Source organism: Gambusia affinis, linkage group LG07, assembly GCF_019740435.1.
Source record: "Gambusia affinis linkage group LG07, SWU_Gaff_1.0, whole genome shotgun sequence".
Lineage (NCBI taxonomy): Eukaryota > Metazoa > Chordata > Actinopteri > Cyprinodontiformes > Poeciliidae > Gambusia > Gambusia affinis.
This window is the reverse complement of record NC_057874.1, coordinates 14,764,201-14,792,140: the sequence shown is the minus strand read 5'-3', so window position 1 is coordinate 14,792,140 and position 27,940 is coordinate 14,764,201. Positions and strand designations below refer to the sequence as shown.

Here is a 27,940-nt window from a genome sequence, read left to right as displayed (position 1 = left end):
CATCACCATCAAGATCATATGTGAGGAGAAACACATGTGGAATGTATTTATTATCTTCAAATACTTGGGCCTCTGTTTGAAAAAAGGAAAAAGGTGCACAAAGCATAATTAAACACACAAGAACACAAACGAGAAATATTGTGTTTTACTTTTAATCCATAGATGCAAAAAATTGTTACCAGACATCTGTACCACTGACCAGTTCAACCTACATCCCAGGAGTAAATAAATCAAGAAGGGAAACAGGTCACACCTCTCGGTCTGAAAAATGGACAGTATGTATGGTAGCTGTACAATCATTTCAAAACTTTCACAGATCTGAAGAGAGTGCAAAAATGTAATTCAATCCAGTAAATAGCTGGGTTTACTCTCAGACACTTGAGTAAATTGGGACAAATCAGGCATTTCAACTTGCTTTCACAAACCCAACAGTTTTTGAGAAATCCCTCACTATTATACCTGCTTAGTACCATATAGCTTATTTACTGGGTTGTTATTGCCTCTGCTATAGAAAACAAGCATTGACTATAAAACCCTGTGTGTTTGACAAATGTTCCAGGTCGTACAAAGCAGACAACAGAAATGTGACAAGTCAAGGTATTTTTTTTTTTTATAAAATTCAGTTAATCAAATCAAACACTGTCAAAGCTTATGTAATAAGCCAGTAGAAAAATTGATACAACTGAGCTGTAATTACTGCAAAAGTACAACCTTAGTAATATTACATATTTGGATTCCACCATGATTATCATTCTAAAGTGTCCACAGAAATATGCTGATAATTTTAGTACCTGCATTGACGTCACTGGGGAAAACATGAGTTCAAGTTTGTGTTAGCTTCAACTTTATATCCAGGAAATGCTAAATAGTCTAATGTTGGGTTTGCTCTTTACAATTTCACCTGAAACATCAGAAAAACTTACAATCAAAGTGCTTTGGCAACAATTCAAGTCTTTCATTTTTCACCACTCAAACAGGACAGAAGAAGAGAAAGGCTAGCGCATTTAATATCATCAAAGAAATGGTAATGTTTAAGTTCAGAGTGTCACTTCACACAACGGGACATAGAATAATTTTCTCTACTGTTTCGGGCTCGGCAGTTTTGTTCGGTCGTGTAAGGTGATAGTTGTTCATGTATGAAAACTATTTGGAAGGGACAGTAGCAGTAATTACATTACAAATGTATTTTACAAAATGCCCCGGTTATTCATAGAAGATGTCACAGCAGCCAATAACTCTGGTGATTTTCTATAGTGGCCTTTTTAACCACTAAATAAAATCAACAAATGACTGCCTTACTGCACTTACGTGTTTCATAATTTGAAGAGTAACCAAGAAAAATTATGCTCTTTATCATGTGACTTTTATACCCTAAGGGAAAGAAAGTTTAACTTGCAATTCCTAGAAACTTTAATAATTTCAAGTAAAGGTTTAAATCAAAAAATGCGTCTGTTATGTCTCTTTTACAGGAATTTTTCTGGGGTCAGAAAAATTCCTGTAAAACAGAAGTTTTTTTTAAGTGACTTATCTAAAAAGATTTTCTTAACACTGAATTCTTTTCCCAAATTGAGCACAAATACATGAAACAGGTTAGATTTGGACTCATTTTCTGTATTAACATTTTTCTTTTGCAACAATGCACATTTATTTTGAAACTTTTAACATATTTTTCAGCCAAGATACCAACAAATGTGGAGCGCGTGGTATTTCAAAACAGCTAGATGAAAAAGAATGTTAGCATCTAGCTTGCTATTTACAAATAATATATTCCCAATCCTTTACCTTGAACGTATTTAACAATGACAAATACTGCAGACATAGTCCCAAAAGGTTAATAACATGACTTTTACAGGACCCACATTTCACTTAACGGGCCAAATCTGTTTATTCTAAATTGATCTACTACAGCTACTTTTGCAGAAGTGGTCATTATTAGAAATTTATTGATACGTACATATTTATCAAAAATGTATAAACATTTCCCAAACTTGAATTAAAATACTTTTTACAATTGAAACATAATTCCTTTAGCCGATGGAAACAAAATCAAACTGTACTTATAGAATATTCTTACCGTTTTGAAGCTAGATGTCACAGGAGCAACTTGAAGAGTTTGTATGTTAAGTGTATCACTCACTGTGAGAAGACCAACAAAGTCTGTTCAGTTTTTATCAATTTAGAGTCAAAGACTTTTACTCTTAGCAGAGATAGTAAAAACAACAAGCCACACATTGCTAAAAGTCAGGATAAGATGACAAAATACTGCTCACAGTTGCTTCTGATAAGATAGAAATAGCTCATTTAAAAAATATATCTAACTATTAAGAAACTCCAGAAAAGTGAGTAGTCTTCTAAAAATTTGGTGATGACATATTCCATATGCCACAGAAATGTATCTGGCAGGTTTTACATTTACAAAGTACTAAAATGACAGCAGGCGACATCTCTGGACATAACAAGGCTGATTCTATTATGTTTTCTGTTGCTTGGTTGCTCCCTTAAACATCCTGGCAGGCCCATTTGTTCAGAAGGCTTTTTTTTTCTGTCCCAGACTATTTACCCCCTTTTTTTAAGAAGCCAAATCTGACACAATCATGCAACATATCAGGGCAAGTTGCTGCTGGGTCATCCATCCACCAGGGGCAGCGAGAAGTGAGAAGCACGTGTTAAAATGAGAACGTTGGAGCAACAGGGATCCTCAGCCATCTTGAGAGCCTTAACTGTGGACAAATTTTACTCCAAGAGATCCTATCAAAAGACACAAGCAAGAAAACCGAGACTTTAGTTTTGGAATTTACAAAGGGTTTCAATTTTTATTTTAAAGTAAAGTCTATAAAATGTGGTGTGCATTTGTAGTCATCTCCATTTAATCTGATTCTCCAACACAAATTAAGAACTCAGATGTTTGCACAAATTTTCACAAGGTACTGTGTTGTCGTACAGATCCATGTTAATGGGTCTATATGTAAGCATTACACACTTGATCTGAATCATAGTTGAACTGTGCCTTTTCTGTCTCCGTGTAGTTGGGGTCGACATCATCCACTCCCTCGATTTTGTTTGCTTCCACGTGTTCCCTCATCACAGAGTATCGGTGAACGAGGAACCTGGAGAAAACAGAACATTAGTTTGAGGGGGGAGAAAGCAGGAGGGATGTACGCAGTGTTTGGGGTGTGGGTGGCGAGATCGGAAAAAACGGCAACTCACCGTCCACCACAGACGTACTTCTTCACCAGCCAGACACCTGTGAGAACACTCACCAGGAGTATCGCCATGACAACCATCACTATGACAGCAGCGTTAGGTGAACTGCTGTCAGTCTGTTGTGTTCAGCGATAGATACAAACAGGTGAGAAGAAGCAACAAAATCTGATGTAGTTTTTTTTTTTCTTTTTCTCCTCAGCTGTAACAATAATCACCTGCACAGTAAAAACATAAAACGTTCTGCAAAACATCAACGGCACTGTGTCTTTCCTACAGGTCAGGGTTTTTGAGCTTAATACATCGATTAAATTTTTCAAAAAATTTGTTTATTTATTTTTTTTGAGATTTGTAGCCTTGTGATGAATTGGCGACTTGATGAATTGTCCGCTGGAGATAGGCACCAGCCCCCCTCACAACCCTGCAAGGATAAGTATGTTTGATAATAGATGGTTAAATGGATAAAGTATTGATAAAGCGCGGTACAAGGACCTTAAAATTAATGGTTGTTATGGAGACATGGTGATTCCACCACATCACTTTTCCTCTAACACTTGATCTTTCAGAATTTTTTTTATTTATTTATTTTTTTTACATCCTTTACCATCCTCCTAACTTTGCATTGTGGCAAAGTAAACTTGGATCCCTGTCCAGCCATGTTCTAGTTTGAATAAAGATAAATCCTAAAATAAATTGTTGTTATGGAAACTGTGAGACCACAAGATGCCACTCTTTTCTGTAGCTCTCAAACGGCAGGCTTTTTCTTTTACATCCCTGACCCTCCTCGCTCTGTAAAGTAAACTTGGGTATTCATCTAGCCTTGTCACAGTTCAAGCTGTTTAAAACGTTTTTTTTTTTTTTTTCCTTTTAAGGGGGACGTCAAAAGAGAAACTGCATGTCCATCTAACCAATGCAGACAGCTTGCTTTCTAAGACTGAGATAAACTGACCAGAGATTTGGAATGAAGAGCGTCACTGATGCACGACCTCCTCAAGTCGGTCTCCTTTCTCTCCGGCTGAAAACCTCCTTCACATTGGTTCCCAGGAATCTTCCGGTAACTTAAATTTGGAGATAAACGTCACATGCACGGATTAGGCGATTAAAACAAAACAGAACGTTTTCTAAGCTTACGGTCGAGATCATGTCACCAGTTAAGACATTTTAACTTTTTTTTTTTTGTATCCAGTCTGCTTAGAAAATATATGTGTAAATTAACAAGCTGTTGAATAGCTGAATACAGTGACATCTAAAATGCACACAGAGTACAGGCTCAGGGAAGAAATATCATTTGATAATGCAACAAGGCCCAAGATGAAACATCAGGATTTGAATGAATTCGAAAGTGTGACCAGCCAACTCACCCACTGGTCTGCAGCTGCTCAGTCGTCCCATTCAAACAGAACTCCAGAGCGTGGCCCACCAGCTCCTTCTGCTCCACACACTCCGACTGGTTCTCCGGCCGGTAGTAACCAAAGTCACTGCGGGTGAAAAGTTTTTGTGCCCCATATTTAATAAGTTACAAATAAAAAAGTGAACATACACGGTATTCTGCATAAGTTGAAATCTAAAACCTTCCCTCACTTATGAAAATCTAAATATTTAAACCATGGCAAATCAAAGTGACAGATTACTAATTAAAACTTTCTAGAGGCATTATTAGACTTAGAAAACCGAGGTATACATGAAAAATACTTCAGGTGCATTTATTTTATATTTTTATAGACCGACATGTTATCCTGAGTTTGTATTCTACATATTATCTAGGAGAATTAGGCCTCTGTGTCACTTCATATTCACACCACAGAAACAGCACGTTCATCTGAAAGTTGCAAAGCAACTCTGATCAATTTTTTTTAAAAAAAGTAAAGAATAATCTATAAATATTTTTATAGAGGGGTCATTTTGGCACAGATGAATTTGTTAATTATTTTGCAACGCTGAACTTTTCTGCCACTGAAATAAACATGAGAAATGGTTTGGATTATTGTTATTCTATTTTCATCTGGACATTTTGCTGCTACTGTGAAACATGTTTATTTTGTACATCGTCGTTTGTGACAGTTCATGTGGTTTTCCTCATTTTGTAAAGTGGATGAGAGAAGCCAACCTCTGTCACATTTTATTTACGCTCCAAGACATAGGAAGCCATGAATTGTTACTCAAACGCTTCTCTGATTAAAAGACTCTCTGATGGCCTTTGATATAAGTTACATAGAAATAAACTAAATGCTTCATTTAGTACCAGTATCGGAGGCATAGTTAGATCATAAAAATTGTTTTCTCTCCCTTTGATTAAATCTACATAAATTAAAAGTTGGATGAAAAAAAAAACACTGATAGATAGATCGATATATTTAAACACATCTTTACACGTTTTACCAAGGATTTCAATTATGTACAGTCCTGTACTTCTTTAGCTCAGGACTTTAAAAAGTGCAACATAAAATCATCTTCATTCCTATTACACTGATCAAATCTGTCACGTGATACAATTTTCCTAAAATAAGCAAACAAATTCTTGTATTGTATTTCATTTTTTTTACAGGAACATTTTATATGGAAACTTAAAATTAGTTTTGTACATTTCAATTTTACTGAGGCGGTAACAGGAGAGAAGGACAAACCAATGATAATCTGCCGCTGAGCATGGACAAGGCAAGTGCTTCTTGGTGATGGCGAAGTCTCTCCCATTCCAGCACACTGAATCTTTCCTCAGGCGTAAGAAGGTCTCCCTGAAGCCCATCACGCAGCCATCATTCGAGCCACTGGGGTCTGCAGCGTGAGCCACCCACTCATCATAGTCCCCTTCATCGCCTGCACGGTGACAGACACCCCTGAGCTGAAGCACACTTGTCCTCACGCATTATAATCCGACATCACAGGTGTGTTCCTTCAACAATACTCACAGTCCCTGGAGAGGAGCTTCCTAAAGTCTATGGTGATCACCACCCATTTGGTGTAGTCGTTCCTGTAGCCCCACAGGCTGACGTTCATGGAGCGAGAGCCAGGCTCGCTGTCCATGCCGCTGAAGTGCAGCGGGTCGCGGGTGAAGTTATATGTATGCCAGCATTGGCCTTCATCTGTGGAGAATCTGAAGGGGAGCAGGGAGAAGTGATGGCACCTCCATTCTTTTCTTTTCTCTGAATTTGTGTTGTTGTTGTTTTTTTTTTATTACAACCAAAAAAGTCCATGTGTTATATTACAATTGTACATGAGAGAGGAAGACAAAGGCAATTTGTCAAATTTTCTTGCAAATGTAATTCCGAAAAGTGTGGCGTTCATTTATATTCAGCCCTCTTTCTTCGAAAGGTCGAGAATAAAGTTCAGTGCAACAAATGGTAGCATAACAGCAGTGTCATGCTTTGAGGCTGCTTCATTTTCAGCTCAATAATTGATGGTAATTGTTGATTAATACAGCATTCCTGCAAAAGATGTGAGACTAGGGTGGCAGTTCAACTCCCAGCTGGACAATGACCCTAACTAAACAGAACTGCAGAATAGTTCAGGTTTAAGCATATGGATGACTTGGAATGGTCCAGTCACTGTCCAGATGTAAAAGCAATTGAGAATCTATGTGACAAAAGTTAAAAATTTGTTGGTCAAACCAACTGGATTTTTTCTCATTGAGAGATACAATATATGTTCTAAAAGGAAATAGAAAGCTTTATATATCGATCAAATACTTAAATCAGTAAAAAAAAAAAAAAATCCTCAAGAGAGACATGTTAAATACTTAATCAACACAGTGACACTCTTCAGCTAAACCTGCCTTTAAAAGTTGCTTTAAAATTACAAACCAAACAAGTCCTAATTACTTAAGAGTATCAACTTGTTCATATCACCTGGGCTATGAAAACCCCAAACCTAAATATGCTAAACCTAGAGATATAATCTCACTTTATCTGGTTGATAGGTGAGTTGGTGTGCTCCACAGCAACCAGCAGTCCTCCAGAGTCCAGGATCGCATAATGATGGGGACCCTTCAGAGCCCGCAGCCACGAGTAGCCCCCGTCATCAGACACGTACACATCAGGAGCAAGATCAGACTCTGAGTCTCCAACACTGCCTGAAGAGAGGGAACAGGAGGCGGCGTGAAGAATAATTCAGCAGACGGAAGGATCTTTGTGTGTTTCCCTGTCCTACCGTGAGCCAGGATGAGACCCACCGCGTTGGACTGCGAGAGCGGCAGCAAGGGAACGTTCATCTTCATGGCTGTGCTGTACGAGGCATGTATGTGAAGCTTGCACTGTAACATCAAGACGAGCAGCACTGAAAACATGTAACTTTGCAACACTTCATCCACAAAGCAACAGGAGCTCGTCTCACTCTGCTTGCTCTGTTGGTGGACCCCAGAACATCGCAGTCGGAGTTCTGGGGTCTGCGCAGTGGCTGCCACTTGGCTCCTTGGTCATATGTGATCACTGTCTCTATGTTCCCATCTGCCAGTAGAACACAAAAGTGCCAGATCAGCCATATCAGACAGCAGATACTCAGCCGAGAAAATAAAAAATATGACATATCCCATTAAATTGTTTTAAATATAATGTCGGATGTGAGTTGCATTTGCCTGCTGTGTGAACAAAGCCATGGTTTATGATGAGTTTGTCCTTTTTCCTCAGTGAAAATAACATTCGGTCCATGTTGACCCACCCTCTGTGAGTACGCTGGTCATGTAGACGCCCCGCAGGGAAGAAATGGCGGTGAAGTCTGTGTCGCTTCCTGTGGTTGTGTAGAGATGGCGCTCCAGTGACTTGGAGAAGACAGTTCCTCTGTCATCCGAAACGTAGATGGTTCCAACACCCGAGTCTGCCCCAGGCAGGACATAAAACACACACAGTATTAAGGTCTGTGCTCTAGACTGTGACCCACTAGTGGATCCTTACAGAAAGCTGTTCTGATTTTCAGGAGTCTTTCTTTGCCTGTGGGTGAGGCTTATGCGCTATCTGAATGATCAGAAATCAGAGTCAACATCTTTAGATGCGATCAACACTAAACATGGCTCACTAACGCTGACCTCCGGGGTCATCCACGTGCATGAAGATCATGTCCTGATTGGCTGCGAGGATGGAGTAAAACTGCTGATGGTCGACAGCAGGAAGCTGAGCAATGTTCCAGTGATCCCCGCCGTCTACAGAGACATGGATCACACGCTCTGTACCCTAACGCACAAAAACACATGTGACAGGCCTGATTTAAGATGCACTAGTAAATTTTATCCAATGCAATGTCTAAGAAGGAGCAAAGCAGCTTGGGAAGTTCTCAATTGACTGGATACTTTACAAACCTTTGCTTAGTTTTCATGAGGTAAAATAATGATGAGTCAAAAAAAAAAACAAAAAAAAAAAAAAACATACATACCATTCCGGTCATGATGGACGAAAAGACAAATTTCCCTCCAAGGACAAAGGAGTAAACTCTGGATGCAATTGTGTGAAACGTTTTGCCATAGTCCATTGTTTTCTTTAAATCTAGCATCCCTTTGTCATCTAAAAGGAAAATGAATTCTTTTATTTTTTTAATTTGGACTGAATTACATGTTAATATACAACACTGTATCATCCTGTCTTACTGCATGATCCATTGGTGTTGGTTGTTATGTAGATGCTGTTTCTTGGACCCCTGAGACAAGAAAAGGAGAAACAGAAGAAAGCCTGAATATAATTTTAAAAAATAAATTACTTTCCTAGTTTAAAGGTTAAAAAAAAAATGTGACAGTTTAATTATTGCACTCGTTTCATCCTCCCAGGCAGCACTCCAAGCTGTGCTGCCAGACAAGGATGACAGTTTTTACACTGCAGCTGGAACAAGGACACCAGGCTGAATAGGAGACACATTCCTGAGTTGTGATTCAGCCTGAGAACCACATCAGCTTCTGCTCTTTGTGGTCAGTGTAAGGCTCGGGCCCAAAATGACTGTGGCGGCTGTGCAGATAAGCAACCGTGGGTCGACTAATCAGAGGAAAGCAGAGTCAGGAAAGCCGTCTGAACAGTGAGGCGGAAGAGAACAGCTGGAAAAACAACGAGTGAAAAATGACGCTCATTCATCCTGTAGAAAAAGCAACGACGGGCATGCAGACGGCGTGGGCACAAACAAGCAGTCTACAGTGCGCAAACATGACGAAAATATCTTGGTCATCACTTTCTTTCGGTCAGCAACTGTGGTGATGCTCTAAATGTATTGCTTCACCAGTACTTAGCAATAAACTCGAGAACCAAAAGATGATTTAAATGTATATTTTTTTTGAAGCAGTAAAACGCCATACCTTGTCTTCCCCGACAGAGCAGTAAATTTTGTGATTTTTTTTTTTTTACTCTCTACATTTCTGAGAATTAAACATACAATAAATATTTCCAGGATCAAATGGCGTCATAAAAAACTTTGTCTTAAATTAAGTTACATATTAATATGCTTCAGTTATATATGTAAAAGTGTTTAATATCAGTATTTGGAAAACTTTCCCCCCCTGAATTACTTTTTATTCTTTGTAATTCTGATTTTTACACTTGGTTGGACTTTTTCTTACAATATCAAATTAAATGTTGTAATCATATACTGCTTACTATTGCATTTGATTGTTTTACTTTTTGTTAGCAAGAATAAATCTCAATATCAAATATTATATGTTTATCTGTCTGAAACTGATTGAGTCAAAAAAAAATGGGCTCAGAAAACTGCCTGCTCCTTTACAAGTCCAACCTTGTAACACTTTTAGTAGTTTCCAAAACACTTCTTATGTCATAGTTTAGTCATTTAGATAAGATTAGAGCTGTTAAAACAGCAGGCCTTCTGTTGAACAAAACAAGACAACATGATGACAAATAAGTTACATTTTTTTAATCTGTTGCTCATCTGCCTCCCTTTCTAATGTCACCCTGGGCAACTGCCCATATGGTCCACATCAAAACACCACTGTTCAGATATAACTATGTCTGTCAGGAGGCTAGCCATCTTTTCTTTCCCTTTCAACTGTTAGGCTTATTTCAGCAACATGTTTTATGTAATTTACAATTTAAAATCTTCTTAATGTAAGTGAAACTTCAGCAGCTGATACTAGAAAATAGAAACTCTCACCATCTGACCAAACACACACTGCTGTGTATTTTCCTCCAGGTGGCGCCAAAGTTATCAGACAGCCACAGGTCCAGCTGGAAAGGAAGTAAAAATTTTAGTCATAAATAATGTCGATCAGGAGCAAAATGACTGGCTCCTGAAGAATAAGCAGCAGAGTCGGGGAGGTCCAGCTTAGCTCCACTAAAACTTGACATTCTTGGCGAACGGAGCGCTGCTACCGTGATACTGAGTGTCAGAAGTGTGTTGCTATCCCCGGGGTTGTACAGCATCTGAATGAGGGGCACAAACGGCAGGTCCGTCGGTTCAAAGGTCAGACCAAAGTCCCGCGAGCGAAAAAGTCGAAACCCACCGAACTCAGACACATCGCCAGTCAGGATCACCTGAATCCAAACAAAAGTGATTTAATGATTTTAAAATATATATATATTACTTTTAAAAAGACACAAACACAAGATGCAACATCTATTAGCTTGGCTCTTAACGAAGGGCTCACCTTTCCTGAATGATCCGGACTGATGGCGATGCCATACTCTGTCTGGATGAAAGTGTGGTTGATCACATTAGTCACGTCTTTGAACGTCTTCCCGTAGTCTTCACTGACACACACACAGAGAGAAGACCTGGTTTAGCCGCACAGAACATAGCAAACTTAAAACACCAACTAATCCGCCTTTGCCAAAGGAGCCATTCCTCACCTCCTGTAGAGGTTAGACTGGCCAAATCGCATTAAGAACAACGGCACCTGAAATGTTGTCAGAACCAAGAGAACCTGTGAAGAAAAGTGTTGCACAACAGCTCTCAGATACGTACACTTTATATAAATAGATAGAAATATAGTGTGTAAATCTCAAAATATTTTATTAGGAATTCAAGAGACAGACCCGTAGTAGGAGAGAATCGAGAAGAATTAAAATAATGCATGATTTGGACATTTTCTTCTAATAAAAATCTGAAAAGTGAGGAATGCATTTGTATTCATTTTCTATCTTTGCAATATAGTTCAAGTTCAAACAGACTGGATGGGAAATAATAATCTTCATGTCTTTCTATAAATCCTTAATTGGATTTATGTCTCAAATTCGACTAGGCCTTTCTAACCCATAAAACGGCTTTTATTTATACCACTTTACTATACCACAGATACCACTATACCACAGAACAGCTTTTAATTTCAGCAATTGTGCTGACAAACACATACGTTTTCTAATTGAGGGACTTCTGGCTGCACTGGATTTTATTTAGAAGCAAAGAGAGCTAAATAAGAAATGCACGTCACATTTGGTTGGAAAGTTAAATGCACCTGGATACATTGCAAACCAGTGCATAGATATGTGAACAGACTCACCCCGGATCCGTCTCCCACCCAGGCAAGCGAGAGTGAGCCCATTGAGCGCACTTCGAACGTATACTGAAACAGAAGAGACAAGACTGAGAAGGTGAAACAATCTTCATGCAGAACAAGCAGAAGCTGACAGAGAACCAGTTAAAATATGCTGATGGAATTTGCTTAGCACTATTTTGGCTTTAAAACATTAATGCCCCAAAGGTAAATGTAGACTAAACATAGTTTGAGAGTGCTCCTGTTGTTTCTTTGTGCAGCGGACACACCAGCTGAGAGGACAGAATGTCCATACTGTCCAAAGTAACTCCGTCATTTGGATGCACTCTGCATGTGTGACCTACATTCTTGTGTAAATCACAAAGATTAGGTCAGACAACAAAGCAACTGCCGGGGACACCTAGCATACATTTAGAGCTGAACAGACTCCACTCAAATTCATAAAAAAAAATTTACTGTTATACTTTTAAATGCATTTCTCAACCAACAGAGGATTTTAGGTAAAACTATATTTTAAAAAAAGCATGGGAAAAAAGACAGTTGTGACATAATACAAAGCAATAAAAGCAGCGGAGAGAGAGTTTAGATTTCAAAACAAATGCTGTGACTGCAAACGACATTCCCATGCATTCGTCCGCTGTGACTCTTAACATGTGTGGGTTTTAAGGCCTCGTCTCACACTGTTTGGAATGCAGCAAGGTTTATTTTGTTTTTGTTATTTTTCCCTCCCTTCGCTCATCAGCTGATGAGGCGGGCATGTTTACAAGGTACGTGCAGGCTCAGGGGGAGTCTGCAAAGCTCTTTAAATCTGCAGAAGATTGCATGGTCTGTTGTCTGTGAGCTGAAAATTCCTTGTAAACAGGCCCAAAGGAAACTGGCCTGCTCTCTTCTGTCCAACGCCGCAAACGCAAATTTCAGTCTCCTCTGCATAAATCACCCCACAACACTCTCCCATCATCCATCTGTTCCGTTTCTCTATTTTTGATCTGCTATAGAGCTGGCAATCGAAGTGGTGCTAGTTTTTAACAGCACAGCTGTTAGGCAGTTCTTGAAACTCCTACATCAAATCAAATTTAGTCAGTGACATTCACACATCTCCGAAGCCTAGTTGAACCTGGAGCTTGAAGTAAAACTAAACTGTTAATCGGAAGTGTACATACAAGGATTAAGTTGATCAGTTAAGGGCTTTTAAAAATTTTATTGAACTGAGCTTTTTCCATAGTGGAAAGTTTATGGAACACAAGATTTTGATTCGTAAGTTTAAATTTAGTGGATTTTTTTTTTTTTAATTGCAAGGTCAATAACATGTATACATCCCCCTCTTATATTTGCATTTATGTTCCTTAACCCTTTAACTGCCATGAGGACGCCGATGTCCCCATTGACCCATTGACCGGCATGTGACAGTATTTGGGGTGACAGTTAAAGGGTTAACAAGTTCCAGAGAAACCACACGCTTTTCTAACAGGCAACCAGATCCTGGCGCAAAGCTGGTAGCCCTTCATCCGATAGTTACAAATGAAGGACTATAATTCATTAGGATTAGGGGTGGGAATCTCTGGCACTGTTTGGCAAAAATACATTAAGTAACATAGTTCTATACACCACCGATTTAAGGTGGTGTATAGTTTGCACTTTTCTCCCACTAAACTAAAAGAAATATATAAGGATGTTTCTCTGTTAAGTGCTCAAAGGACCGGGGGACTTTGGATCGCCTTTTGTTTTCAATGTCCAAAGAGACTGTTTTTTTGGTGTCACTTGTTTGATTTTCTTTCTGGGACAATTGGCAGGGAGGTCCCATGCTCCCATCTACTGAATTTACCTATGTTTACAATAGACGCGTTTCCATTAACCATAAAATTGCGCAAATTGAATTGACAAAAATAAATCTGCTTAAAGGAAACATGGTCATTTTGAAAAAAATAAATAAATAAATTCAAGTTTTTTGATAATGTGTTTGGGAACTAGGATGTGATGGTTTTCAGCCGTATTTAAATGGACATATTTCGCAAAGCCTCAATGGAAACACTTACTGTGCATCACCTGAGTCACATGATCAACAGATGTTACTACTGGCAAAAATGACAAAGAAGGCAATGAAAAATAGTCGGAGGATAATGGTTTGTTTTTTGGGGGGGATTTTTCGGACAAGGTGCAACTGGCTCATGAACTGTGCTTTTCATCACACAGTTCATGAAAAGTTGTGTGTCACTCGAAAGTGTTGAATCTATAGCTCTTCTAAAATGTTATGCAACTTTCCATCAAATTTTGAAGATCCTTATAAACACAAGGTCAGATTAGGTAAAATCTGAAACTCTTAGTCGGTTTTGGTCCCACTGAATTTTGGGGTATGAAGAGGAATGAATGCAAGTACATAATCCACACTTCTCAGGCTTTCTACTGTAAAAAAAAAAAGAAAAAGAAAATTGTATTTATCATTCCTCCTCCACTTTACAATTATTCATTTTCTTTAGTTGCATAAAATGCCCCAAAAATATAATGACTTTTATATTTTGCAATGCGACAAATGTGAAAGACGCTCCATCTATATCTGACCCTCTGAAAATCCAGCTGGACCAAATCAGATTGAATGATCGTAGGTGAACCAGTCATTGAACAACTTGCCAACTGAGGAGTCTACTTTTAATTAATGATTATGAGCATATAACGTAGTAGATAAAGTAGATTTATTGAGAACTAACAAGCTATTGTCTTAGCAAGAAGCTAAAATCAGGAGATGTCCCAGCATGAGGTCTCAGTACAGACATGACCTCATGCTGCTGCACCACATGATGAACGCAGTCTAGATCTGCTCCTGAAAAGCCTCTCCAGCCCTTTATCTGCAGCTTCACTCTTGACGCTGGCGTTCCAACTTTGAGCTTTCTGACATGGACAGCAGTGTTTGATCAGTGACCATCTTGCAGCTGCACTAGAAAAAAAAACAGGCACATACGCCTTCACAGACTTCCACAGTCGGCATGAAGGCGAACGGCGCCGAGAGTGGGTGACGTCCTCTCAGAGAGGTCGAGATGCCAATACAATGAAGTCCTTATTCCCTCTGCGCTGGGCCTTAGCGTTCGACTTCAGCCCTGTTTACACACAAACTTCAGAAGAAGAGGTCAAGCTTTAGATCTCTGATCTAACACTCTAAGTTGTGTACGCCAGGCCTGTGTTACTGGACAGAATGACACGCTGGCTAGAGCTACCTGAATCATTACTCAGAAAAACTGTAAAAGAAGAGAAGCTCATCACAACAACAGGCCATGTTTTGAAATGAGGACAGAAGAATGGCAGCACTGGCTTTAGTCGTTAGCGTGTAAGAATTACATCCTGACTCATTGTGTTTAGCTGAGAAATACCACAGGTGTTAGTAATTCTGTTGCTAAAGTTGGAAACTTTTTTTTATTTTTATACGCCAAGAGTCAACTTTCAGGAATCCAATTTGATGTTTGGATTGTAAACAAATTAGCCACAGCTAACCTAGCTTTTCTTGTGTGCACTTATAATGGTGAATAGGGGCAGAATGATGAAACTTAGAAATGTGATTTACGGTTAGAATAACAGTTGGTAGGTCACCGATGTGGCACAAAGCTTAATGCAGTCGGCTTATCAGAAATAAAGTCAAGCTGACATAAAAGATTCAATATCTGATGTCCATGAACAAAATATCTTGATCTGGAGCCAAATGTCAGCGTTATGCTATCTGGAATATTGCGCTGCTTTTATATCTCCGAATATCTTGTATGTTTATTGGATTTTTTTTTTATTCGTTTATGTAATAATTTCTTGTGTGTGTCCTTTCAGCTAGCTCATGAAAAGAATATGGTGGATCTGATTACATGGCTGTGTCAGATCAGAACTGCTCTGCTCCAGGAGTGTAAGATATCCCTTTCACTGCACGACTGGCTTTACTGAGTTAATGGCACAACAAATCTGATTCAAGCAACAAAGTGGACAGGCCACAGATACGCAGAGAGTATTTCTCAAGTAAGCTTAGATCCTTCAGTATTTGAAGCAAGATGCTCAATATCTGTTTTCGTTCCGATGAGAAAAGTGTAAAGTCATGGACAGTCACCTATTGGGGTCAATGTCAGGGCCAGAGACTTAAAGCTAGAACTCAGTCTATGTTGGATAAAAATGGTTCATTAGAAGGAAAAGTTTGACAGACAACCCTGAACATCTTCTGCACAACAAAGTCCTCCAACAACGGTCTTCAGTCAGAGTTCCTCAGATCTGATGTTGTAACAAACCCGTAAAGGAGATCCTCCCTTCCCAGTCAGAAACATATAATATATAAAATGAGTCTTAAACATATAGAAACTTAGAAAATGGCAGCTCCTACAACATCTATTTCACTTTCAAAATTAATAAAAGATTTTTTTTAACTGGACAGATTCGAACTGAATAAAGTTAAGTGAACTAATTAGAACTCAATAAAGATATGCCCAAGTGAAGTAAAATGAATACAACTGTAATTAATTTGTACTGAAATTAATTAAAATACGCTCCAGGTGGCAGGCGTTAAGAGCTAATAAAATAATAATATAATAACTGGCCTCTTCCCCAAGCTAGAAGGCGTGGGGTTCTTTCCAACATGAATGTCATCCAAAACACAAATCAAGCCCCGATTAGAGCAGGAGCTGTTAGTCAGGTCTTCCTGTGCAACATTAGCGTCCTTAAGACTGGGATGCTCAAACATATCGGCAAATACTTTTGGAAAAAATTCTATTTGTCAAATTGAAGGTGGAAAATAAAATGACTAAGCACAGTTGTATTTTTCTTGAGACATAAAAATCTGGCACCGAGGAGCATTGAGTAAACTTGAGACCCATTGTAATGAAGAATAATTGATCGACTGAAAAAAATGGTTTTTGAACTCCATGAGAGAGTATTGTCTTCCATTCAAAAAAGTTCACATTCCTTAATAACAAATCATGTTTTTACAAATTAAAATCATTCCTGTAATATGAATCATCCTTTGTTGGAATAAAAAAAAAAGAATTACAAGTCTCTTCCTGTGTACAAACAGACCCTCTGCTGTCCCTCTACTTCCCTTTTAAACACCACGTTGAACATCATCTGCTCCTTTTCTGCTGTGACCCAGCTACCCTTCGCTCAGTAAATACAGCTTGTATTTTCTTTTTCTGTTTTTTTTTTTTTTTTGCCAAAGAACCAGAGAACAGGATGGAGCCCAAAACAAGAAGACGGAACAAAAACACAACCAGGCTAGCTTGAAACCTGTCAGAGTCAGCAGAATAAATCTCAAATAAACACTCCGGAGTTTGGGCTGGCTGTCAAAACACGGAGAGCAGTTTATCAGGGTGTAAGTTGCGGAAAATTAACAAGAGGCAGAACCAGGTGAGGGTACCTGCTGATGCAAACAGTAATCTATACGGCAGATCTGACAACCACAGACCAGACCTTGGTCGGAAGAGAAGATTGGATCAAGCTCAGCAAACAACACAAAAATAAATAAATAAATAAAAGCAGGGGAATGTCTGGGAGGGTTTCAGAGGCCCTGAGGAGCCGAGAGTCTGATCTCTGTGAGCACGCTGAATCGGTTTCATGCTCAGAAGTTAACCCAGGTGTTTGAACCGCAGGAATGATGTAACATCTGCCATTTCACACACAACAGGACGAAGACTGAGCTGTGAGACCTCAAACAGCTTTGGACAAAGTTATTATTGCTGCACATTTCCCTTATCGTGCCCTCGATTACGGCAGTCACGCAGCGGAAACAGATTCTGTTGTCTGCTTAAGGATAAGGAGAAAAGAATAAGAGAAAATTGACCAATAGGAGATAAATTTCAAAAATATCACTCCAAACAAGACTACGGCTGCATGTAAATCTTTGATATACAGTATGTGAAATCAAAGAACAACTTCACTAATTAATATTCTAAAAATTGACAAGTTTGCAAAAACCGACAGATTAGATTCTCGCTCCAACCTGCATCAGCGGAGTTAGTGAAAGTGACCCGAACTGATGACCTACATTTGTCTAAATCAATTAGACAAAGACTATAACATAGAAAATTTATCAACATTAATTCTGTCCAACAAATATCCATGTGTCCCGCATTGAACGCCAACTTCTCTTGCCTCCTAGTGCCAGTTTTCCTATCAGCTTTCTGCACACAGGCTAAAAACCACATCCATCACTTTGTGCACCGGGCAAATTATTAGTCGAATTATTCAGTAACTATTTTAAAAGGAAGCATTTAAGGTATAACTTGTACACTGAGTGGTGAGCATCTATCTCCCCTTTAACTCGCCTGTTAAAGGGATGTTTTCCTTTCTACTGTTTCCACATGCATGGTGATTATGATGCAAAATAAATGCCATAATAAACTGAACTTGACTCCACTGTTTCATAGCTTTGATCAAATTGGAATACATGTAATTAAGTTTAAATCAGCTCGGTATGTTTTAACAGATTTGAACATATATTTCTGTACATAAACTGGAATCATTTGTGTTGCAAAGTGCCTTGATGTCTCTTCCTGATTTTTATTTCCTTTAAGACTTCACAAAACCCAAGAGAAGTATTTCTAAATAAGAAGTATTCCGAATTCTAAGTCGAGTTGGTTTGACAAATTCATGTTCTCGATTTTTTAAGGGGTTTTCTGCTTCACTCATCTCCCTGTCTAAACGGGAATTATTCAGCTATTTCTCCACTACATTTTTCTGACAGCTCTGGGTAAAAACTACTTTTCAAATTACAGTTTCTCTGTCCAATCACGCTCTGGTCTCCACGTGTGGCCAATTCAGATCTCATTGTGCTTGATAAAGAATTTCCACTTGGAAGTGACTCTTCTTCCTCTTAAACTGCACTGACCACTATTGGGATCAGACAGGAAAAAAATAAGCATTTTGCCAAAGTATAAAAACCTTTTGATTTTTAAAAAATTATTATTATTTCATCAAGTTACACCCACCAACTTCAATGATTTTGTGTGACAGACCTACACATATGAAAATGTTTTACTAATAACTGAAAAGTGTGGTGTTCATTCATATTGAGCCACCTTTTGTGTAACCACGCTTTGTTGCTATTACACCTCCAACTCTTCCTCACGCTGTTTCTACCACCAATGTGCATAGAGACTAGTGTTCACTATATGTTCTTGCTCCACCTGCCTTCCCAGCAACACTATCCTATCCTGCTTACCCAGGATTATCCAACAATCCTCTGATGCTGCCGTGTTTCACTGCAGGGATGGTGTGTTCAGAGAAATGTCCACGCAGCATTTTGCATGTTTTTTTGTACATATTTTGGCCAATTTTTTTATTTTTTTTGCTTTGGTCTCATCTGGCCAGAAGTTTCCTGTGTGACCTGAACGACTCGAGGAACGAACAGGCCTTTTTCACGACTTTTTTTGAACAATGTTTTTCTTCTCTCAACATTTGCAAAATGAGCAATTAACAATTTCCCTATAAACAAATTCCCCTGTGGTTCATTCTTTATATGATTGATTAAATGGTGCTTCAAGCATCTGGCCAGCCTATCCTGTAAACTGTGATCCTTGGTCGTTGTTATGTTCTTTTATTAGTCTCTAACAAACCTCTGAGGTCTTCACAAAACCACTTCATTTATACTGCAAATTAAATTACACACAAATGGGCACTATTTATACATTTTCCTTCCACTTCACAATTGTGTGATACCTTTTATTGAGCCATCACATAAGGTGCCAAGAAAGCACCATTAGGTTTGTGGGTACAACACGAGAAAATATGGAAAAATTTGAGAAGTGTGACTAGTTTTGCAAGACAATGATGTTGTAGTTGTGGTAAATAAAATGGTTAAAGAGAGTGGACATGACGGTATAAAACATTTTATATCTGGCAGGTGCAGCTGAGATTGTTACTTGATATCACACAACTTTAAATAAACTGACTAGAAACGGGATTTTGTTCAAAATATTTTCTGTCCATCACATTTTTGGTACATAATTCCAGTACCGATTCACCAGTCTCCTAAAGTAGCAACAGGCTGTCTAACCAGAGTTTACAAGCTTGTTAGAAGTGATTTAGGAAAAGCACGGTGTATTTGCGTGACTTCACCAACTGTTTAATCAGATTCTTTTTACTTATTCGGCGATAATTACCCGATCCCTGCTGGTTTACAACCACTTACAGTGCTGGTGCTGTTTTGCAGCGCGGACTCCACTCCACGCAAAGCCGTGCATGTCTGCTCATTCAGTCCAGCGCTGCGCCTCGACAGCTCCCTCCTCTCCAAGCTATATCGCTCCTCAGCATCACCGGGCTCTCCACGCAGCCTCCTGTCCCGGGACAAGTCGCTTCCATCCTGCAGATGTCTCCCCAGCGCAGACGAAAACAACCCGAGCGCCAAAATGCAGACGATCATGACGGTTACAAAACAAAAACTGGCACCGCACAGCCTGGGACACTGCGAGCAAACTCCGCTGTCCCACCACTTGGCTTCTTCACATGTTCCCCCCACCCCTCATCTTCGAAAGCATTCTTAATAACAGCCCATTCACCGCCGCACGGGATTGGTTAGGCCCAGAAAAACGTGCAATCCAATTGGACGAGAGCTCGACTGAGGGAAGATTTGTATTTAGCGTTCCACTGCCCCCTGGTGGAAAGCCCGCAAATAACCTTCATTAAAGGATTTATTCTGTGAATCTATTGGCGTTCCAAGAAACTATAAAGGGCCAGAAGAAATGGAATTACGCAACATAAATATTTTTACTATCAAACTGGCGAGTGGAAAATTAGTTTAAATAACATACTCTCATAGAAATGAAAACAACAATCTCGCTTTTTTTTTTTTTTTAGGTAGACTATGTTTAAAAAAATAAGCAGACAATTTCAGCACATTTTATTATAATTTGATGTGTGAATCTAAAGCAAATAAGAGAATTGTTCTTATTAAAATATTAAGGGATATTTTAATACATTCATTTGTTTATGTTCCAATTTGAATTACGCTGACTTTACTAATCTGGCAGAAAGCCACAACAAATACCATCTCTAAGCACCAAGACGTCTTGGAATGTAGAGATGACATTTGTTGTAAATTAATATCCACAAATATGAGATCACAGCAATCTAATAGGGATAAAATGATAATTTTCCATGACTTGGACCTTAGGAAGAGTAGCCTTTGTCATGGCAATTGCTAATGGGGATTCTAATAAATGTTGTACGTCTGAGCACTGACTTTATTACAACAGTGTGTCACCCATTAACCACTGTTTCATATTTAAGCAAATTAAATGTGTTCATTTAATCCCTGCTACTTGAAACAACAACAAAAAAAAGTCAGTCACTTTCTGAATACAACAGTTTTTAATTATAGTATTGATCCGTAACAAAAGATATCCCTCCCGGCCCCACGTTTATCCCCCCCCCCTCCCCTCATTCAGCTGTAAGTGCTGGTCACACTCCTGGAAAGAGGTGATCACACACCGTTTACACAAGAGGCAATTTAGCACATTACAAATAGAAACCTCCTAAAAGAAACTCTGAATGCTGCAGGTGGTTGGAAAGTTGTGGATTCGTAGTGACACCAATGTGTCCCCTTCTTTTTCAGCCCAGAACTTCCACCAAGAGTTCTCTACTCTAGATGTCCTTGATTACGTCCTCCAGCTCCTCTTTGGTGTACATGTGGAAGGTCTTACCGGGCTCTACTGTGGCCAGCTGGAAGAGAGAGAGAGAGAGAGGAAGAGAGAAAGAAATTAAAGTGGGCTCACACAGGCCAACATAACTGAGCTTTGATTCAGGAACAAACCTCAATATTGGTGGCGTTGAGCTTCTCCTCCATCACCTGCTTCAGGATGGTCAGAGAGGACTTGATGGCGTCTTTTAATGTCATGGACTGCAGAAGAAGAAAAAGTTTCACTGGTCAGCAACTAAAGCTTGCATACAGCTGAACGTCGCCACTGTTGATGTAAGAACTCTGTGTCAAAATACAGAAGATTTAATAATCATAAGACAAAAATCAGCCCCTCTCCTGGACTAAATATCCAAACAATAAACAAAAAGTATTCGCCCCCACTGACCGTGTTCCTGGTGTGTCACGTCAGGACCACAAAAAGTATTTTACTGGAACTTTGTGGGACAGATAAAAGTAGTGGATAATGTGAAGTGGAAGGAAAATTAGACATTTTCTTTTGTCTATAAATAAAATTCTAAAAAGTAATTAGGACCACTGCCCTCTCTGAAGGTTCATCACTCTCTCAAGTCTTCTGCAGTCAAATTGTTCTGTGATTATCTCCATCCATCTTAAAATCAAGAGCATCTTTAGATGATGCTGCCATCACCAAACTTCACAGTGGGCCTGGTGTATCAGGGTGACATGCAGTCTTAATCTTACTGCAGTCTTTACAGTGTAGCCCAAAAAGTTTGATTTTCATCTCATCTGACCAGAGTAACTTCTTTCACAACTTTGCTACAAGCCTTGTCCAACACAGCAAACTGTAAATGAGAGGGTTTTTTTGTTTTTTTTGGCTTTCAGTCAACAATGTCTTTCTTCTAGCCGCTCTTCCATAAAGGCTACAGATTCAACCAACTGAACTATGGATTTCTACCGCTCTGCCATAATGATCTTAGGCCGCTTCTCCGCTTCTTTTGATTAATATGTTCCTAAACATTTCATCTGTTTAAATAGATGACCTCGTTTTGATAGGATGCGTTGCTATGCCGTCCTCTGGAAGCTGTGGTTCTCAGATGAAGCTCTTTGAGACAAGATATCAAATCACAGTTGTCGCCACCATATTACTGTGTGCGTTACTGTTATAGCAAGGGACTGCTTTAACACAACATTTGATAGGAAACCATGTTTCAAGTAGGTATTCGTGCTCTGCATATTGTTATCATATCAGGCCTGTGGGAAGAAGCTTAAGAGCAAAATGTCTGCAAAATGAAGACTAATGACAATTTATACAATTATCGCCATTTTTTAACCAGTAGTATGCAAATTAGATATTTTCCTGGTTTTGTAAATTTACACAAAGATGTAAATTTACATCTTTGTGTAAATTTACATTTACACAAAGATGGACAGTACTTTGTTAGATGACCACTGAGAGCAGGGAGTCAAACAAGATTTTATTTAGGGGCAACAGGGTAATAAAGAGCCCCTGAAGCAAATGCAATCCATAGTTTTTAGGTGTTTGAAGCATTTTGAAGGCCACCTGTGATGTTATTTCTGCCACAACGTTATGTGCTACTTTGTGTTGGCCTGTCACATAAAATCACAATAAAACTGTGAAAGTTTGTGGTTAAGACTGGAAATGTTAGAAAAGTTCAGCGGACACGTTTCATTAGGTTTCATCACATGCATTAATAAAACATACTGGAATTTGTATTGTTTCGATGGACGAACACGCTCGTGTGAGGATGCAAGAGGGCTTAAAAAGCAGGAAGGAAAACGATCCCAGTACCTTGTGGTAAACCTCTTGCAGAGAGCTTTGTGCTCCCTCTGATGCAGAACCGATAGCCCGGGCGTCACACTGCACAAAGGTTCCTGAAGGGTCCATGTGGTACCTGCATTGAGAGAAAGAGAGAGCAATAAAGTGCAAACAAAGTTATATAAAGATACTCATGTTAAAATGATCAAAGGCTGCAAAAATCATCAGCACTTACAGCTGGGGTCCTTTCTCATCCACTCCCCCGAACAACAATGCAACACCAAAGGGTCGGCTCTGAACAAAACGCAAGTTAAATACAGCTTCTCCTGCTTTACCCATCTGCACCCGATAAAGGAGATCTGGAGATGGTTAAGGTGACTAACTGACCATGGCCCCAGGGTCGGCGTCCTCCTCTCCGAACTGCAGCGCCAGGTTGGACACAGCCTGAGTCACGCTTTCCACCGTCATCGTCTCATTGTAGGTGAACCAGTGGTTCTGCAATTGACATAAACAAGCTAAGAGCATCTAAACCCCACATTGAGACTCCTGCTGAACTTACACCGGAGCTCAAAATGCCTACCTGTGTTTCCACTCTTGCTTTGTCAATCAGAGTCTTAGCATCAGCTATTAGGCCACTCATGGCACAACCTGGAGTGCAGAAAAACAAGGACAATTGGAGGATGAATATTCTTGCTTGCTTTCACCATTGCAATAGAAAACCTTAACAAACTTATACAGTATTAATTGGTGGAACATTAAAAAGCAAGTGTTATAATAGTTAGAAGACATTGAATTAAAATGGCACTCTAATTCAGTGTAAAGACATTAAAACTTATTGTTATCAATAAAAATTCACTTTGGCTAAAAAAATAATTCGGCTTGTATCAAATTCTCTTATTTTAACCAAACACACAATTTAAAGACAAATCACAATGTCATAATCTCTTCGCCTTTAAGTTGAATGAAAAGATTTAAAAAAAATAAATAAAATCACTTCTGGATCCTTACAGCACCAACTGAGGATCAGTTTACAAGCTCTCGATACAGATTAATATAATTTTCAAACTTCAGTTAAAAAATAAATAATTTTGCGAGCAGAATGCCTGTTTTTTTAAAGCAGCAATATTAACTCTTCATGTAACACAATAAGAAGTTAGGTGGGTAATAAACAGATGACAAAAATTACTGATGTCCACTGAATAAAGATCAACATGGTTGAACAAGTGTGTAAATCAAATTCATCGTTGTTTTAGAGTCTGTGTTTAAAAACTTGTGATTTGCAAGCCAGGTCACAACTTCTCATGAAACTTTTCAGAATCGGTTGACATCATTGGCTTGTCACATCTTCTACAAAACCATTTCCACTCTATCCCTCTCTCCCCATGGTTCTGCTTTGGTTCAGTAATTATCTTTGCCACGCAAATGATCTAGTCTCTCTTTTTTCCGCGAGCTAGGAGCTCAAGGCCTAATTTTTGATGGCATCTTAAATTTTAGAAAAAGTGTGTCAGTCACCTTATTGGATGCACATTTATGTAACATAAGCCAGTCATGTCAACATGCTTATCTGCTAACTCTTTCATCTGCTCCGGTTTACAACAAACACGAACTTCAACTGAAACAAAAGGCAGCTGCCCGAGCATTTACTCTCATCCTCTGACTTCTTTAGCTTCCTTTAATACAGGACATTTACTTCAATGTGCTATTTTAGTCTAAGTTTTTCCATAATCACATACCTCTACATCTTTATAATTTTCTGCACAGCAACACACCTTCATATCCTCCTCTTCCACTTGTGTTATTGTACAATCGGCTTCCCTAACTACTCTTCAAATAGACACCATCTGCATACTGCAGTTGGACGTTTTATTGTAGACATCAACATAGTGCTAGCAAACATAACCAAGCAGTTAAATGACTAAATTATATATTTGTATTTATACCAATGTGACTATCAATCTCCACAATCTTCTCAATGCTGTTGGGCTCCATGAGTGGAGAGGTGATCCTCTTCTCCACAGCCAGACACACTCCCTCTGATGTCTGAATACCGATGGCGGTGGAGCCAAGCTGAGAGAACAAAATCCGCAATGAGCTTGACTTTAAGTAACTAATGTCCAGTCTAAGGACTTGATCAGAATGAAGTCTTTCTGATCAAGTCAAAAGCTATGCATCATGTACTCACTTTTATTGCCTCTATGGCATATTCAACCTGAAACAATCTTCCTTCTGGTGAGAATGTGTTTACACCTCTGAAAAAAAGATTCATTTAATAATTGTTAACACTTTAAGCTCAACTAGTAGTTTTCATAAGCCATGTGTTTAACTATAATGGTGTTTTGTCAAAACAATTGTAAACCAATAACATAATAGTTATGTATCCACAGTCAAATTTAAAAGGAAAATCAAAAGTTCAATAACAATAACGAAAGTGAAAGTAACTTTTTTCCCTATAACAGGATAGTTAGCTGTTAGCTAACTACCAAAATAGCAAAGCTCAACATAAAACAAAGAAATAAATCCCTTTTGGATGTTTTTGTTTCATCATGCTGCCTACCCATATGTGTATATAAAACAGCAAAACTTAGCACCGCAGCCCTTTTATTTGTTTTTAGTTTACAATTGAGACGCTCTCAATAAATGACAAAGCAGTTTGTGCAGCACTTACCTGTCATATTCCGATCTGGTCAAAAACATCTTTTATCTTTAAACGTTCAGCCTGCGAACACATATTAGGCATTTATTAAGCACACTTGACCCATAAAGGTAATTAAAGATCCGTGAAAACGACATCGTTAAGCTTATGGTCCTGAATTCGCTCGAGAAAGCGGCTGATAAGTTAGCAGTGAGCAAGCGTGTTAGCTACCGAGCGCAGGCATCAAAGGGAACTAATGCCTATAATTGATCAAATATGCCAAGCATTAAAAAATAACTCTGTTTAATTATGTCCACATAAGTACTTGTAATGAATCTCATTACAATAGCTAAACTTGTGAGGCCCGTTTACCTTCAAACAGAAAGCCTGAATGAGTTCGCTTGTTTCAGTGGAAGCTTCCTGGTGCAACATTAATTCCGTACCGGGCGTCAGCAAGTACAAACTAAAGTTCCCGGTGTTCCCTTATACATTTTACTGATTTAAAAAGTGATTTAACTGCTTACACATTGAGTCAGTCTTCAGGTTATGTAAAATTTAGTGTCGGCTGCAGTCTGACACGCATCGATGCTAATTTTGAAACGATGAATTAGAAATTAATCCTTTGAAATTTGTTACACATATCTTTGTACACAATAGAATTCCAGAAGAATAAACAATAAATAGAATAGAACAGAGCAAAAATAGAATATAATTATTTGCCACTCATGGTAGAGATTGTGTTCCTGCAGACGATTAGAAGCTCACTGATAAAAAACAACAAGAAAAAGATAGTCTAGATCGGCGGTTTTCAAAGTGTGAGGCGCGCCTCCCCGGGGGGGCGCCAGAGCACTTTAGGGGAGGCGCGGTGCGAGGGAAAAAAATAAACCGGAAAAGCTATCTGCTTGCTGTCTACTGATGTGAGAGAAACGTCTTTTACGCACACGATCAACTCTGTGGATTTAGGAAAAAGTTGGTACTGTGGGTGCGTGTGGAGCGGGGATCAGTGGAAATGTTTCCCCCCTTAGAGGATGTTTTGGCCAGTGATGTCAGTAACGTTACTGACGTCGGACCACTTTTTTCAGTAACGAGTAATCTAACGCGTTGCTATTTCAAATCCAGTAGTCAGACTACAGTTACTTATCAAAATCATTTTTGCGTTACTATCTTCTTTTGTTATTTAATCGTATTTCCTCTACGTGTCATGTCGAGTGACCGACGTCTCTATGCGACAGAAATGTAAACAATGGAGGGAGATGCGCGTTTTGTTGGTGGAAAAACTGGAACTATTTTGAGTTTCTGTCGACAAGTCCGATTATTATAAGCGGCTTTGGGCTTCATTTTTTTAAAGTCGCTTGCAGATTTAATGAGCGGCGGGTTGCGCCTTTTTGGGCTCGTTTTTGAACGTGAAGTTGCTCATTTGGGCTTGGAAATAAGCAGAGACTCACAATAAATCCCAGAATTTGTCCGTCATTAAGGTAGTTTTACTCCGTCTCTCCCTGTTCATCATTTCCAGGATGATCCGTCCCGCTGTGTCTTTGTTAATGTCAAGTTAATATATTACCTCTGAATGACGTCGAGCTTAGCAAGCGCGCCCAGAAAACTGCAAACATCGAGACCAATATAAACAGCGCAATAAACGTGAAAACAGCCACGAATAAACGTGTCCGTAGTTGGCAATAGTTATAATGGCAAGTTAGCACCGTTATAATTATTAATATTACGGTAAGTGTCGCAGCCATCGGAGCTGTGGAGCTGCAGTAGGAGCTCTGTGCTGCGACATCAAACTCAGGGGCGTAACGCAGAATCTGGAGGCTGGGGAGGGGGGGCTTTAAAATTCTTAGAGTTTTCCAGACAACAGTGGACCACACAAATTACTCATGTTTTTTATTTTTTGTACAATCTCCTCTTCAGTTCAACCTTATCAGTGGAGACACATTGTTGATGTTACCATTATAAAATAACTTACGATTAAGTATTGGCAAAGCTCAATGTGATTTTCACAGGAGGCAGAGCGGTGTTGTTAGCAGCTGCTGAAAGTAACTAAAAAGTTACTTAATCCTGCAGTTAGTTACTTTCCTGCAGTTAGTTACTACTTGACTTGGAAAGTAACTTAGTTACTTTCCAAGTCAAGTAGTCAGTAATATAACTAAGTTACTTTTTCAAGGAGTAATCAGTAGTCCAATTAAAGTTACTTTTTCAAAGTAACTATGACATCACTGGTTTTGGCCAGAGCAGGGCTGAAGGTGGAGTTTTTAGAACTCCACCCCCCTCCGCCCCCCTCCCCGGGAGGCATTAAGCTCCTTGAAGGGGGGCTCA

General features: G+C 39.1%; 2 protein-coding genes across 3 annotated transcripts; both read right to left on the bottom strand.

Annotated features, from left to right (window-relative positions):
• Nucleotides 1-1,529: 1,529 nt before the first annotated feature.
• Nucleotides 1,530-20,068, bottom strand: LOC122834181 (sortilin-like). Of its 2 annotated transcripts, none has more exons than XM_044122361.1 (20): nt 19,752-20,068; nt 11,618-11,680; nt 10,968-11,041; nt 10,766-10,868; nt 10,491-10,652; nt 10,273-10,346; nt 8,771-8,820; nt 8,560-8,687; nt 8,216-8,360; nt 7,852-8,007; nt 7,528-7,640; nt 7,345-7,447; nt 7,099-7,267; nt 6,108-6,292; nt 5,826-6,015; nt 4,563-4,679; nt 4,151-4,259; nt 3,208-3,320; nt 2,981-3,107; nt 1,530-2,748 (listed from the first exon to the last, which is right to left on the bottom strand). In XM_044122361.1, the coding sequence occupies exons 1-20, from the start codon at nt 19,980-19,982 to the stop codon at nt 2,734-2,736; spliced, it is 2,427 nt and encodes an 808-aa protein (XP_043978296.1). In that variant the 5' UTR covers nt 19,983-20,068; the 3' UTR covers nt 1,530-2,733. The 2 variants fall into 2 exon arrangements, with proteins under 2 accessions (XP_043978296.1, XP_043978297.1); XM_044122362.1 differs by having other exon boundaries at nt 3,008-3,107.
• Nucleotides 20,069-20,786: 718 nt separating this feature from the next.
• psma5 (proteasome 20S subunit alpha 5) lies at nt 20,787-26,098 on the bottom strand. The gene is made up of 10 exons (XM_044122357.1): nt 25,997-26,098; nt 25,658-25,708; nt 25,175-25,241; nt 24,933-25,059; nt 23,573-23,640; nt 23,380-23,487; nt 23,228-23,286; nt 23,026-23,128; nt 21,372-21,458; nt 20,787-21,280 (listed from the first exon to the last, which is right to left on the bottom strand). Exons 2-10 carry the CDS (start codon nt 25,684-25,686, stop codon nt 21,203-21,205), a joined length of 726 nt encoding a protein of 241 aa, XP_043978292.1. The 5' UTR covers nt 25,687-25,708; nt 25,997-26,098; the 3' UTR covers nt 20,787-21,202.
• Nucleotides 26,099-27,940: the final 1,842 nt, after the last annotated feature.

Bases quoted from the DNA above. Each gene is read 5' to 3' on its own strand.
- psma5 (XM_044122357.1), bottom strand. From the start codon at position 25,686: ATGTTTTTGACCAGATCGGAATATGACAG. The intron at 23,488-23,572 runs GTAGGCATTTTG...TGTCAATTGCAG, and splicing joins AAGCAAGAGTGGAAACACAG to AACCACTGGTTCACCTACAA. The intron at 23,129-23,227 runs GTAAGTGCTGAT...CTCTCAATGCAG, and splicing joins GATGAGAAAGGACCCCAGCT to GTACCACATGGACCCTTCAG.
- LOC122834181 (XM_044122361.1), bottom strand. From the start codon at position 19,982: ATGATCGTCTGCATTTTGGCGCTCGGGTTGTTTTCGTCTGCGCTGGGG. The intron at 11,681-19,751 runs GTAAGTGGTTGT...CTTCTGTTTCAG, and splicing joins TGCAAAACAGCACCAGCACT to TATACGTTCGAAGTGCGCTC. The intron at 6,016-6,107 runs GTGAGTATTGTT...GTCACCGTGCAG, and splicing joins GAAGCTCCTCTCCAGGGACT to GCGATGAAGGGGACTATGAT.